The 15911-nt window shown below is 44.2% G+C and overlaps 1 protein-coding gene across 3 annotated transcripts in view; it reads right to left on the bottom strand.

Moving 5' to 3' along the window:
- LOC120932853 (aldo-keto reductase family 1 member C15-like) overlaps window positions 1–15911 on the bottom strand; it is a 28041-nt gene that overhangs the window by 4298 nt on the left and 7832 nt on the right. The window contains exons 6-8 of one of the 3 annotated variants that reach the window (XM_040345641.1): window positions 14015–14124; window positions 11004–11172; window positions 3616–3698 (exon numbers count right to left, since the gene is read on the bottom strand). In XM_040345641.1, the coding sequence (XP_040201575.1) occupies window positions 3616–3698; window positions 11004–11172; window positions 14015–14124 (362 nt within the window). Of the gene's footprint in view, window positions 1–3615; window positions 3699–11003; window positions 11173–14011; window positions 14125–15911 lie in introns of all 3 variants that reach the window. The other 2 variants (XM_040345640.1, XM_040345642.1) reach the window with 2 other exon arrangements.

Below are 15911 nucleotides of genomic sequence, written 5' to 3' on the forward strand. Positions count from 1 at the left end.
AAAAAGCGGCGCCTTCTAAGCGTAGCAGTTAAGTATTTTATTTAAAAGTATAAAGGTATAAAAAAAACCTACTCACAAAGCAGGTGTTAGATCAGGCATGGGTACATTAGTATTATCATCCGCGGGGATCCCGGTGGAGGCAGTCGTCACTGGCTGTGTGGTACATGTGACAACAATCTCCCATATTTATGTCTGGTCTATGGGGTAGAGTGACAAGACAGAAGCCTTTTCTTACCAAGAAAAACATCCAAGCCAGGATTAATTTTGCAAAAACAAATCTGAGGTCTCCCAAAAGCATGTGGGAAAATGTGTTATGGTCTGATGAAACCAAGGTTGAACTTTTTGGCCATAATTCCAAAAGATATGTTGGATGCAAAAACAACACTGCACATCACCAAATGAACACCGTGAAACATGGTGGTGACAGCAACATGCTTTGGGCCTGTTTTAATTCAGCTGGAACAGGGGCCTCAGTCAAGGTAAATGGAATTATGAACAGTTCCAAATAGCAGTCAATATTGGCACAAAACCTTTAGGCTTCTGCTAGAAAGATGCACATGAAGAGGAACTTCACTTTTCAGCAACGACCCAAAGCATACATCCAGAACAACAAAAAAATGGCTTCACCAGAAGATTAAACTTTTGGAATGATCCAGTCAGAGCCCAGACCTGAATCCCATTGAAAATCTGTAGAACCATTTGAAGAGGGCTGTTCACAGGAGATGCCCTCACAATCTGACAGATTTGGAGTCTTTTTGCAAAGAAGAGTGGGCAAATATTGCCAAGTCAAGATGTGCCATGCTGATACTCATACCCAAAAAGTCTGCTGTAATAAAATTAAAAGGTGCTTCAACAAAGTATTAGTTTAAGGGTGTGCACACTTATGCCACCATATTATTTTAGCGTTTTATTTTTACTTCCCTCCACATCAAAAGATCAGGCGTCTGGCTGATCAAAAAAATAAATAAAAGGATCAATCTATGACCAGCTTTAGTGGTCAAAGTAGATTGGGCTTCAAATTTAGAAGTATGCTTGCTGTTTGGTGCTTGTTAGATGATTTATTATGCATCGTATTTGAGTTATGGTTTGCCCTTCAGTTACTCAAGGAGTTTGAGCTGCTTCTGAGTTGCAATGATCTGCTTAGGCATTCACATTCACAACAAGCAGCTCAGATGCAAATAAAAGTCCATGTTCACGAGCTCTAAAGCCTCTTACACACGGTACAATTGTTGGCCAACTGAACGTCAGATTTTTGTCAAAAGGGCATGTGCCAGGATCTTGTCTTGTATACCAACGGTACACAATTGTCGTGCAACAAACACGAACGTAGTGACATACTACGAGGAATGTCAGCTTTTGAGTGTCACCCTTTGGGCCCCTTCTGCTAATTTCGTGTTTGGTGAGCATTGACTCCGAGCATGCAGGTTTTTACTTTTGACCTTTGTGTGACAGATTTGTGTACTGACCATACGGAAATCTGACTTCAAACCATCGTCTGCCAAAAATTTACTAGCCTGCCATCCAACATTTGTTGGCCGAAAGTTGGACAACAATTGTCAAAAAGGAGCGTATTAACGGTAAGATTTTAAGGACAACGGTCTGTCAGACAAATCCCCCTCCAACAATCGTACCATGTGCACAAGGCTTTAGGGTGACTGCAGACAGATGTATTCTTTGCAGGCATTTATACAGCACCAACAATTAAAGAAACGCTTTACATACTGTGCATTGGCACCTATCCCTGCCCTTAAATGTCACAATGTAGAGAATAAGATTTCCTATCATCTGTGCCCAGTCTTGCCACACAGAGTTAATCTAGCTCTGAGCAATCCTCTTTTCGTGTTCAGTGAAAATTAACAGACTTCCAGATAAAACCCTGTCTAAATTAAAAGTCCGAAAGCCTCTCTCCTTGCTTTGAGTGACAGGTTATTTACATATCTAGCTTGGATATGTTTATCATAATATGAGGCGATCCACAGGTCATTGTATATTACCAGGATGTGTTATGTGGGAGAGGGGTGGATTTCTCACTTTTTATACTGTGGATCACCTCATATTATGATAAACATAACATATGATAAACATGTCCAAGCTAGATATGTAAATAACCTGTCACTCAAAGCAAGGAGAGAGGCTTTCGGACTTTTAATTTAGACAGGGTTTTATCTGGAATCTGTTAATTTTCACTGAACAATAAAAGAGGATTGCTCAGAGCTGGATTAACTCTGTGTGGCAAGACTGGGCACAGATGATAGGAGATCTTATTCTCTACATTGTGGCATCAAAATATATATGTATATATTTTTTTTGGGGGGGTTTACATCCACTTTAAAGCTTACAAATTTCCTATCTCGCATGCATACACATACTAGGGCCACTTTAGACAGGAGCCAATTAACCACTTGCAGTCAGTAAAACTGCTATAGGGCGGCAGCTCTGCTCCAGATCATACACACACACACACACACACACACAGGGCAGGGGGCAGGGGGCACTTATGCATGCTACAGCCCACTTCTGCTGTGATTGCACACAGCAGAAACCAATCGGTGGGCGTCAGGTATTGGATGTCCGCCGGCACCCACTTATCTTCAGGCAGAAATGCAGAACGGAGTTCTGCCTATGTAAACAAGAGAGAACTTAGTTGTGACAGGGGGGAAGGGATGGATTCTGTGTCCCTACAAAGCAGGGACTAAAATCCATCACTTCCCCTAGTAAAGGCACCTCGACCAGTACACATAAACACTTGTTAGACATACAGTTAACCCTTTGCTCGCCCTAGATGTTTAACCCATTCTCAGCCAGTGTCCTTAGTACAGTGACATTGCATACTTTTAGCACTAATCATTGTATTAGTTCCACTGGTTCCCAAAAAGCGTCAGTGTCAGAATGTCCGTCAGAAGAATACATTTTTTCAATATTGTCTGCCTTTTTTTGTTAATAGTGCAGCGAATAAAAAACACAGAGGTGGTCAAATACCACCAAAAGAAAGCTTTATTTGCGGGGAAACAAATTATATAAATTTTACTTGGGTACAGTATTGCATGACCGTGCAATTTGTCAGTTAAAATAAGGGAGTGCCGTATCGCAAAATGGTCTGGGCTTGAATGGGGGCAAATATTCTGGAGGTCAAGTGGGTAACCTACCAGTGTGTCTTTGGAGTGTTGCAGGAAGCCCTAGTAGACAGAGGAAACCCCACAATCACATGGAGAACATACATACTCCATGGAGATAGCATGCTGGCTGGAATTCAAACCGAGGACCCCGGTTCTGCAATGCAGATAAGCCAACCACTAAGCCCAGGTGCTGTCCAAATACATTTCTCTAAGAACATAAATTGGGGAGACATCTGAGACACAGTACGGCCCCCTCTACGTGTCATACAACTCCGCCAGAAGACAGAAGTGGAAGGTTCGAGTTGAAAAACACTTTTGTGTGCTTCGGCCAGATAGAGGCTCTGATTATCACCTCATATGGTAGCTCTAAGCAGCTGAATCCTCATTCCCCATCACAATTGGCTGTCAAATCCAGAGTAGGCTTTATGAACCTTTAAAATATATAAGCTGGTTCTTACAACATAAAACATGACAATACAATCAGTGGTGTTATACTCACATAGGCATTTTACCATAACGCATATTTTTATTCAGGGCGTAAAGAGAATTCATGTCCTTCTCCTCCAGTTGGAAGTCAAATACCTGCAGGAGAAAATAATTGTTATATGTGTGGTTGTTTGCTCTTTCTACTGAATAAGGCCCCTTTCACATGGATGGCTGTTCTGCCGCAGTTAAAAGCATGTTTATTTTCTGCTGAAATTCAAGACTCCAGGCACAGCAATCAGCTGCATTTGTACAGTGCGATTATCTGCGGTTGCGTTTAGCCACAGCACGATATTGAACGGGGATCCGACTTGGATCCCTGCCAATACCAAGCAGTGTGTATGGTATGAATCTTAAAGGGAGAACTCCATGCCAAATTTCAAATAAAAAATCGGCATGGGTTCCCCCTCCAAGAGCACACCAGGCCCTTGGGTCTGCTGTAGCATATCCATACCAGACCCTTATCCGAGCACGCAGCCTGGCCGGTCAGGAAAGGGGGTGGGGACGAGCGAGCGCCCCCCTCCTTAACCGTACCAGGCCGCATGCCCTCAACATGGGGGGGGGAGGTGCTTCGGGACAGGGGGGCGCCCTGCGGCCCCCCCACCCCAAAGCACCCTGTCCCCATGTTGATGAGGACAGGGCCTCTTCCCGACAACCCTGGCCGTTGGTTGTCGGGGTCTGCGGGTGGGGAGCTTATCGGAATCTGGGAGCCACCTTTAATAAGGGGGCCCCCAGATCCCGGCCCCCCCACCCTAGGTGAATGAGTATGGGGTACATCGTACCCCTACCCATTAACCTGGAGGAAAAACAATGTAAAAAAACACACTATACAGGTGTTGAGGGCATGCAGCCCGGTACGGTTAAAGCGGGGGTTCCGCGGTCCAGACGTTTTTTTATTTTTTTGGTTCATTAAACACTTTTAATCTTCAAAAGACAGTACTCACATATTTAAGTTCTCTACTGCCTCGCATTCTCCGCCTACATCAAATGTGTATTTATAAAATTTTATGCTGGCCGTTTCCATTTTGCTTGTGGGCAGCGTGAAGCCCACAAGCAAATGCTTCCGGGAAGCGGGTGCACGAGCCGTGTTGACGGCGAGCAGCGCCGTCAACACTTCTCCGTTGCCATCACAACGGCCGGCGTAATAAAAAGTTTACGCCCCGTTGTGACGACAGGCACCTCTTATTAGCGACACGCCCACTCCCGCGGGAGCTCAACCAGGAAGTGCCTGGTTCAGAAACGACAAAACAAGGTATGTAATTGATTTAAAAAAAAAATTGACAGCGAACTTGAAATATAGACACTGATCCCCTGTTATTAACGTTGACTTTAAATTAGGGTGAACCTTCGCTTTAAGGAGGAGGGGGGCCGCTCGCTCGTCCCCACCCCCTTTCCTGACCGGCCGGTCTGCGTGCTCGGATAAGGGTCTGGTATGGATTTTGTGGGGACCCCACGCCGTTTACTCTTGGAGGGGGAACTCATGCTGGTTTTTTATTTGAAATTTGGCGTGAAGTTCCCCCTCAAGATTCATACCAAACGCAGCTGACACAGTGCACTGCGATTACCTGCGGTTATGTGCCGATAGCTGCGCCAGATCGCATCGCGGGGAGGAAGCCACCTGCCTTCCTCCCCGCACTCCCTCCCCCCTCTTTTTTCTCCAACCCCCCGCCCCCACTCCCATCCCCTGGTCCCTCCTTTTTCTGTTTCCTTCCTTCCCTCCCCCAGTCCCGCCCTATTTTCCCGCACCCCTTCCCTCCGTTTTCTTCCCCCCCCCTTTCCCCCCCCCTTTTGCTTTCCTCCCTTGTCTCCCCTTCCCCTTCACCCCTTCCTCCCCTTTCCCCCCCTTTTTTTTTCTTTTCCTCCCTTTCCTTCCCCTTTTCTTTCCTCCCCCCCCCCCCTCTCTCCCCTCCCTGGGTGGAGTTCCTTGGTTCTCCTTTTCTTGGTTTTGCTCTCTGTGCGATACACCATTCTCGATTGCCGGAACTCACAGCAAATTTAATTATGTTTTACCATATTATATATGTATGTTATTGTATTATCTGCGACTTATGATCTTTCTCCATTATTGTAGCACACTCCAAACAAATGTACCTTTGAAGAAGCGCCAAGTTCTAGCGCGAAACATGTCAGGCCACAGCGACATTATTGTCATCGTCTAGACTTCTCAGTCTATCGCAATCCGTGGGTCCTCTCCAGGATTTATATCTATTTTAAGTGGTTGGAAGTTCTCACTTCTAAATATCTCTATATTCATAATTATATTGATTTCCATATCTATTATGTATTCTGCATGTGATGACATGCAATGATCCAATTCCTGGTGGTTCTCAATCATTATTGCAACGCTGTGATAATTTGTCAGTGTGTACATTCAATCCTATGGAGATTTTACAGCTGTTTTGATATATATGTTGTGTAATAAATATACTTTTTAGAAAAATACCCCTTTTTGTGACTACTATCTCTACCAGTCGACAGTGCCCACAAAGTCCATGACTTGCCCCTAGGCAGAGCTTTTTTTCTCAGAAAATAGGTGCAGGAACTCAACCACGACCCGTTCAGATTTCACAAACAGTAGAAGGGTCTTAAAGGGGCATTAAATACCTGAATTGCATTACATAAAGAGTGCAGAGTTCAGGGGGTTACAGAGCTGTCACTTGTAAACACAGAAACCAGACTTCTGTGTTTACAAGTGATTGTGGTGAGCAGGCACCAAAGGGTCTGAGCCTGAGGTGGTGGAACTCAGTTCCCCCAAGTTCCCCCTGAAAAAAAGCCCTGCCCCTAGGTCAATTTTCTATTCAAAACTTATCCAGGACGTGGCACACGTACTACCACTATGTATCCACATGCTCACTACATGTGAGGATACTGTACATCTCCCCTTGTTTTACCGCAGGTAACAAAACCGCAGCTAAACGCAGTGTGTGAAGGGTGTCATAGGAAAGCATTGTGTGCTTCTAGCTGCTGTAAAATCCGCAGCTGAAAGCACCATTCTATCTGTCTATGTGAAAGGGGCCTAAGGGTGGTTTCAGCCAGTTCTTGTATACACAAAGTTTGTACTGAAATGTATGCAAACCCTGATAATGAACTTCCATTATTTGTTCCCCTTGGGTCTGTTAAATACACAGCTGAACGCATTTTGATATATCTGTGCTAGAAGTGTAAAAAAATACCAGTTGATGGCAGAAATGTTGTGAGCTGATAACTTCCTATGCTCTCTGTTAGCACTGATCCCCGCTATCTCTGATGACTACAAAATGCCTATCTCCTATGTTGTAGAGATGCAGAGAGGAGGAGGTGTTCTATAGTCCTGCCCTAGAGTGACAAAACTTCTCCATAAATACAGTGCAATGATCACCAGCTGAAAAAATATATATAAATATTTCACCCACCATACCCAACGACTTGTAAGATGTAATATTTGATATTTTGTTCTATGCTTTAGATACACATTAAAGCAGTTACAAATTAAAGCAGAGTTACACCCAAAATTGGAACTTCTGCTTTTAACACTCCCCGCCCCCTGACATGCCACATTTGGCATGTAATTTTTTTGGGGGGGCGGGTGCTTAGTTTTGAGTGGGACTTCCCGTTTCACTTCCTGCTTCCGCCTACGGGCAGCCTAGGCGACTCCACCTCTCCCCCTAGATGGCTCCGCCCTCTCTGCAATCTTCTGGGACACGTGACAGATCCCAGAAGATTGCCTGTCCACTGAGAGAGCGCAGGGTGACTCGCGCATGCACAGGGCACACCCAGCCGTGAAGTCGCAAGCTGTCACAGCCGGGTGCCCACAGTTTCAATGGAGACACAGAGGAGAGGAGCGGGGCTCCCTGCGGCCGCATCGCTGGACCATGGAACAGGCAAGTGTGTTTAATAAAAGTCAGTAGATATATTTTTTGTAGCTGCTGACTTTTAACAAAAAAAGCCTGGAACTCCGCTTTAATCAGAAATTATGACATTGTTTTTTTTTCCAGCGAGTTAATATTCTGAATATGTTTATTGAAATATTACATCATTGCACATTGCAAGACCAGTTGCTCCAGAACTTAGTAAATGAGCAGAAGCTCTGCTGACTTCCATCATCCAATCACAGGTCTAGCGCCTGTGTACTTTTTAAATTTAGTGGGACTTATTTGCTCTCATCAATGTTTGATTTGTTTAAATTCGGCTGTTGCCAGCCCTGAACTGTCCTGTGGGTCATTCTTTGCTCCAGAGATGCAGTTCCATCTCTGGGAGGCAGGTGGCGCTAGAGGGGTCCAGGCGGAGGCGCCTTTTCCCCAGCAGCCAATCAGAGGAGTGTTTCCCTCGCGGGGCATGCTGGGAGAGGGTATTTCTGTGGCAGACGCCATTTTGTGGGGTTCTTCGCGGGTTCCTGGTTCCAGGTGCGGCACCCACCTTTAGGGTGTGCGCACATCACGAGTTCCTGACTTTGGGCCCTCATGGCCTGGAGCAACTGATGCTGCAAAGGGACCCCAGTGATTTAAGGAAAAAAAAGAGGTACAGCGCAAAAAGATACTGATGAATAAAATTTCTGATGTGACACAAAATAAATGATGAAAACCAACCACTATGTATCACTGAAAGTGAACAAATGACTGTGAGAAAATGTATACAAATCAAAAGAAAAAATATTGAAATAAAAAACAAATACAAGTGAGAAATCTCAAGTGAATACATATAAGTGAAAATAAAAATTGGTTTAAAATGTCCGTGTGTTTATAGAGATAAACAATATGTGCAAGAAAATAGCTCCAAAAGGAGTGTTAGTCCATATATTCACAGGTATCTAAAGAAAACCTCTTTGAAAAAATGAATTCCACAGAAAATGTCTTCAAATAGAGGGTAATAAAAGGCTGGCACCACCTTCCACCACAGATACAATATATGTATCTGTATTTTCGGTACCAGCAGCATTCTCACGGTTCTTTTTTGGTTTAGCGCAGTGTTTTTTTCTATAACCCCAGTGACTTACTGGGTTCCCCACCTCTCATCAAGAAGATCCCAAGCGAGTTATGCTATTCGATGGGGAGTCGGTCTGAGGTGAACCTGGAGGCAGGTGATCCAACAGGGCTTAGACGAACCATCGGGGATCTGGGTGACCGGACACTGACAGGTTGTATGCTGCAAACTGTCAGTCGGTGACCCTAAGGAGAGGGAGTCTACCTGAGGGAGATTCAGGCCAGAATTATTGATTGGGAGGATTCGCTCTACCATCTATGTTCTCAAGTGACAGGCTTGTGGCAGAGGTCTCATCACAAATCCTAATTCTGTTAGGGCCAAGTCGGTGGCAGAGACTTGTTCCTTCCCAGAAGTTCTAAGTGACGCTCTGGCTGCCAGGCCTATGAGAGGGACCTGTCCAGGGGAATTGGATCATTTCTTTTTTTTTTCATTCAACCTAATAGTTGAATGAAAAAAAGTGATCAATGTATGGGCTGCCTAAGAGCTAAGACCAGCCATAGACAGTTTAAATCCCAGCTGGTTCAGCAGGAACTGGCTGAGATTTGAACCATTAATGAGCAGATTCTCTTATGATTATCACTACTGGTTGCTATAGCCACTAGTGATAATCACTGTTTGTCGGGAGAATACAATTGCTGGGCAGGAGGGATATTCCCCTGTCAGCACTGTCTGTGTTGATGGTGGAATCATGCACGTTTCTTTCCTGCAATCTGTGGATGCAGGAAAGAAATTTGCACCGTATATTACCTGCCTAACTGGAAGTGAAAGTAAATTGTGAATGTCTTGAAAGAACAGGAGAGGTGGAGGGAGGCAGATGGGGGAGAGAAGGGATGGAGATAATGTAGTTCAGTGAATACAGTGTACTGCAGTCTGCAGCGCACACACTAATGCCGCGTACACACCATCACTTTATGTGATGAAAAAAACGATTTTTTTTTGTGGAGTAAAAAACGACGTTTTTGAAACTTCAATTTTCAAAAACGACGTTGCCTACACACCATCGTTTTTTCACAATGCTCTAGCAAAGCGCGGTTACGTTCATCACTTTTTTCCATTGAAACTCGCTTCATAACTAGCTTCTGAGCATGCGCGGGTTTAAAAACGTTGTTTTAAACATCGTTTTTGCTACACACAGTGATTTTTTGTGAAACAAAAAACGACGTTTTGAAAAACGACACAAAAAATTGAAGCATGCTTCAATTTTTTTTTTGTAGTTTTTCACAAGACATAAAACAACGTTTTCCCCCACACATGGTCATTTAAATTGACGTTTTTAAAAACGTCGTTTTTTCATCACATAAAGTGATGGTGTGTACGCGGCATTACCCACGGTCCAGGCTAGAATCTCAGGCATCATTCACACACAGCCAGGAATGCTGCTGATTTTCATATTTCCCACCCACACATCCCCTCTCTTCAGATACAGCACACCGGGATAGTGTGGGCGGGACTGAAAGGAGGAGGAGCTGCATTCCTCCCTGCTCGAATGTGAGAAGAGTGGGGGTGTAGAATGTGGGAGAGAGGGGACATTTTTAACATGTGTCATGTGATATGTCAAAAGTCTCCTTCTTCCAGGCGCTTTGTTCCCAATATACAAAACTCAGGTTTTCTTCCATGAAAGTACGAACTTTATTCTTCCGTGATAGACAAACAAATAGTCAATGCTTACATATTGGCAGCTGATAACACATGGCAGGATGATAATTCAGAAGGTTAAAGACGGAGGAAAGATATGCTGGTACATCTGTCTGCTGGGAAAGGTCCCTTCCAGCAGGTTGGGGCTTCCTACCCCCATCTCCTCTGTAGGGTCGGTGACCCTAGAGCTTCTTAGCTAGCTACGCACACCACATGGACACTTATACTGTTTTAAAAGCCAAGCTAAGCATAATTCATATATTGAATAGCTCCAAGGAAGGTGACAAGCTTCTGTCACAAACGTAACACCCACTTGTGTAAATTTAAGTAACATATCTCCACCCACTGTCTTGACGTAGAACTTCAAGAATAGATGTAGTGTCCTGTAACTGACATTGTCTGTCCTCAAAACTACCATGTTTAAACATTGATTCAGAAACGTTTATCACATAAAAATATTAATAAACGTAAAATCTAACAGGGGGGGAGGTGACTGGACTCGCTGGGCTGTAAAAGAGTGTCATAGACTGACACTCGGCTCAGATTGCAGTCACCACTCTCGGAATTTACAGGCTGGTTCTCCTGTCCTCCTGTCCGCAGCCCCGGAAAGGAAGAGGGCAGGGACACTGCGGGCTTCGTTTGCAGGCAAGTGCCACATAATGGGCTAGTATGCAATGAATACTAACCCATTATGCTTTTATTTTGCAGGGGAACGAAGAGGAAGTAAAACCCATGAGGGTTTACTTCGTCCTTAAACTGCAGCTTTATCCATTCACTATTTTATCCAAAACATAAAAAAAAATGTTGTACCTGCAGGTTCTCTTTGATTCTGTGTTTAGTGTAGCTTTTTGCAAGAACGACAATCCCTCTCTGCAGGAGATAACGAAGAGCCACCTGAGCCGGAGTCCGTCCAATCCTCTGTGCTATATCATTCAGGACTGGGTCCTCAAGGAGTACAGGGCAATCAACAGCAATCCTGCATGGAAGCAAACAGACAAAGCTTATGCCAAATAATGAAATAGGCTCACCACTAGCAGGGCCCGAGCACACAGGCTGGCAGACAATTGTGTCTTTTCCTCCAGCAGAAGACATTTTTAATAAAAGACATAAAAAACTACACTACTTTTTTTGGTAAAAGGGTACCCCATACTCATCCACATAGGGGGGGTTGGGATCTGGGGGTTCCCTTGTTAAAAGGGGCTTGCAGATTCCATTAAGCCCCCCACCCACCAGGCCCCAGCAACCACCGGCCAGGGTTTTCGGGAAGAGGCCCTTGTCTTCCCCGCCCCAAAGCACCCACCACCCCATGTTGAGGGCATGCGGCCTGGTATGGCTCAGGTGGGGCGCTCGCTTGTCCCCTCTCTTTCCAGACCTGCCGGCTGCATGCTCAGATAAGAGTCTGGTATGGAATTTGGGGGTGCCTAAATATAAAAAATGGCTTGGGGTCCACCCAAAATCCATGCCAGTCATTTTTACATTTAGGCGTTGGGGGGTCCCCTTCAGATCCATACTAGAACCAAGGGCCTGGTATGGACCTGGGGGGGCCCCCCACGCTGTTTTTGTTTTTCTATTTTTTTTTCAGTCTAAACACATAAGTACAGAACACAAAAATAGAAACAATTCTGTACTGTATTATACAATACAACGATGGTGTCGGGAGAGCTGGTAGCAAGTCAGAGCAGTCGCTAAACGAGGAGTACCTGTATATTGCTCCTCTCCCCAACAAACCAGTGCTCCTCCATGTGTGACAATGTAGATGCACTCATCAGAGCCAAAAGGTCTCGAGGACCTATAAAGCCTTTTTTTTGTTGAACCAATATGAACAGATGTAGTGGTCATATTTGCTTCAAACAACTTCCAAGCACTTCTCCAATGGTATTATTCTCCCATCAAATGGTTACCACGAAGTGCCAAGAAATGAATTAATGGCAGGATGATCGTGCAATACCGTTTAATAAAATAAATTCCTAAAAGTATCTCTACATATGATGCGCTTACATTAAAAAGTGCTCAGACTGGCACCAGCTCGATCAGCCTGTACAATTTTTCGCTGGCATTCAAATATCCTTCTACAGGGAACTGTTCGCCCCGCTGTCACCTACTGGCGTGCGTTCCATAAAGACTGGATGTGACGTCACTGGTTATCTTTGGCAACAGACTGTATGCATTTCGCTGAATAGGCATCATCAGGAAGTCCGGTTGCTGCCATTTTCCTGGAGACCTAAATACCCGCTGCCATTTTTCTATTGGTGGACTAATATTAATTTAGGGAGAGGACTTGGTGGAATGCACGCCGGGCTCCAGGAGGTAACGGCGGGGCAAATGGTTCTCCGTAGCGGAATCTTTAAATGCCAGCAGAGATTGTATAAGGCTGATCTAACTGGTGCTGGTCTGGGCACTTTTTAATGTAAGCGCATTTTATGTAGAGATACTTTTAGGAATTTATTTTATTAAAACGGTATTGCACGATCATTCTGTCATTTATTCATTTTTGGCACTTGGTGTTAACCATTTGATGGGAGAATAATACCTTTGGAGAAGTGTTTGGAAAATCGGACCACTACATCTTACATCATATTTCTGTAACAAAAGGCTTTATTGGTCCTCGAGACTTTGTGGCTCTGGTGAGTGCATCTACATCGTCACACATGGTGGAGCACCGGTTTGTTGGGAGCACCGGTTTGTTGGGGAGAGGAGCAATATACATCCTTTGAAAAATTTCTCATACACAGTATGGTGGATGGGTTCTAAAGATTGATTGAACGTCTCATTGGACTATATTTTTGAGCTGTATACATTTGAACATTATACACATTTATTCTTGTGCATTGTTTTTCTGTTGTTCTATACAAGAATTACTATTACATTTTTGATTGCAACGGTTACATGTTACTACCGTACTAATATTGAGATTTTGAGTAAGGTTTGAATGAAGGGTTTAATACTATTCTATAGAATACAGGGTACAGTTTACACTAAATTTTGCACATGAGAATAGCCCCTTACTTTAATTTTTGACCTATATATTTTAGCGTGATTCACACTTAAAAGGGCAGCTGTCACATATATGCACAGAGTCACATATGGTTGGCATGCTTTACAATAAGACTTTAGTTATGTGTTATCATCAGCTCATCAGTTTAGGCCAATATATATTCTTCTACATATTTTTGTTAAAAAAAATAATAATAATATTGCAAAAAAGCGTATACTGTATTGATTGGTTTGCACAAAAGTTACAAACTATAGGAAAGATTTATGGCATTATTATTATTTAATTTTTCCCCCCACTAGTTATGGCAGTGATCTGCGATTTTTAGCAGTACTTCAAAATTGTGACGGACATATTGGGCACTTTGGACACATTTTAGGGACCATTGACATGTATACAGTGATCAGTGCTATAAATATGCTGATTACTATATACAGGTCACTGGTAGGGAAGGTGTAACACTAGGGGCTGATCGAGGGGTTAAACGTGTGTTCCCTCAGTGTGTTCTAACTGTATGGGGATAGGACCGACTGGGGGAGGGGACATATTGTTGTTCCTACTTAGAAGGAATAAATGATATGTCTCCTCCCCCTGACAGAACAGGGATCTGTGTTTACACACACACACAAATCCCCATGCTGGCTCTCGTGCACACGATCAGGGTTTCGTGCAGCGGTGTCATTGTGCCGCAGTAAAAGTACCTGAGCCGGGTTAAGAAGCAAACTCTTTCTATTCAGACTGTATATGCAAGACTAAGTACAGCTGAGATTCAAATAGTACATAGCAGGGTTCTTCTTTAACATTTTACACAAACTTTTGTATTTACCCAAATGTCACATCCCGGCTGGAGCCCAGGACACTATATGCAACCAGCACAATGTCATTTTCCTTGCAGAATTTCAGCAGTTTCTCTTGGTTCAGGTACACGTGGCATTCTACCTGCACAGACAAGAAATCCATTAAAGAGTATGTTCACCTTTCTACATGTAGCAGTAGTTTGCTACGAGTTACAAACATCCACCAAATCACCCTGCTGACCAAACCCAATATATCACCTCTGAGACATTGGGCAGTCATTTGCGTAGTTTTGTTGCATTTATTGCGGGATACAACTTGGTTGGGGGTAAAGAAAGATATGGGATTCCCAAAGCACTTATTGAATTTCCATCACATTTGTAGAACAAAGTGTAGTAGATTTAGCCCTGAAAATGTATTACATTCACAGTATTTTCCCCTGCATATCTCCATACCTCCCAACCGGCATGGATTCTGCGGGACTTTCCCGCATTGACACCTATTTCCCGCAATTGAGGAAATATTCCCGCATAGTGCAGAGGAAGAGAGGAGGCAGCAGCACAGGAGTAGGGGAGCAAGTAAGAGATTATCTGCTTCTTTACATGTCGGAGGTGGGCGGCAGCAACTCCCTACCCCCCGCTTATCAACTTATCTACTAGTCGGTGGTCAGCGGCAGGCAGCATCCTCCCTCGAGGCACCCCCCGCTTCTCAAACAGGGCCCTGCTCCCAAGTGTCCCGCAGTTCTTAGTTCAAAAGTTGGGAGGTATGTATCCACTGCAGACTATTGCTCCTCCTCTTCTGCACTGGCTCCTGCAGAGTATGACTCCCTTGAACTCCTCTTGTACAAATCCTTTGCTGCAAAACTGTTAGATTCCTGTCTCATCACTTCCAGTAAGACGTGATTGTTAGAGGGGGATTGGGAGATTGGGACTTTAAATTTATTCCAACTATGAATATGATGGACCCCCTCATTTTACCATGTGATTAATGTTCAAAGTCATGTTCCTACTGGTTATTATCGGGTCAAGGAATTGGCACTACTTACTTGTTTGGTGCCTTCCCTGTATGTAAAACTTATGTGTGTAAACATGTTTTCTATGTATCAATAAATCGTTTATTGTTCCACCATTGTATTCAATTTGTCACCACGAGCCTCATTCAAAGTCCCACCCCTTCTCTGCAACCTTGCCTTGTTGCAACCTTGCTCCCACTTCGTCACTTCCAGTAAGACAAAAAGGAATCACCCTGAATAACTCCAGCTTGCTGACTGTACTTAGTTGTTGTAATAAAGTCTCTTGAATTGTGTTGCTGGAGCAAATCAAGAAGCCAGAGGCATACAATACCTCTCCCCTGTGGCTCAGCGATTTTGGTAGCTACACAGTCTCTTGGATATTACCTGAGTGCTTTACTAGGCCAGAGATATGTGGTACCTCTCCCCGATAGCCTAGCAATTCGACAGCACACGGCAATAAGCGGACTACTGATCCCAGCCAACTACTGATCCCAACCAGTCCATAACTACAAATGCTGCGTTCCCCAGTCACAGCATTCTGCAGTACTCTCAACAATCCTCCTTGTGCTTCTTTCACATTGACCTTCTCCAAAGTGCAAATCCTGTGTTCCCCAGTCACAGGAGCTTCACACCAACTCCATGGTGAAGATCTTTATCCAGGAATACATCCTAGCAACTCCTCCGGCCCTCCTCTGCGCTCAGCTCATCCCCACGTGGGAACTGCCTAAACCCCCATTCTCTTTTCCTGCACCGACATAATCCCCTTAGCAGCATGTGACCTTAGCTTATATTGGAGACCTGCCCCCTGCCAATACCGAATGGGGATTGGTCAGAGCTCCCCACATGAGCTGCCTGCCACTTAAACCTCAGGTCCAACCTCTGTTCCGGAACAATTTTTCATGGTGTCTGTTTTTTTTAT

Source organism: Rana temporaria, chromosome 3 (genome assembly GCF_905171775.1).
Source record: "Rana temporaria chromosome 3, aRanTem1.1, whole genome shotgun sequence".
In the NCBI taxonomy this organism is placed as follows: Eukaryota; Metazoa; Chordata; class Amphibia; order Anura; family Ranidae; genus Rana; species Rana temporaria.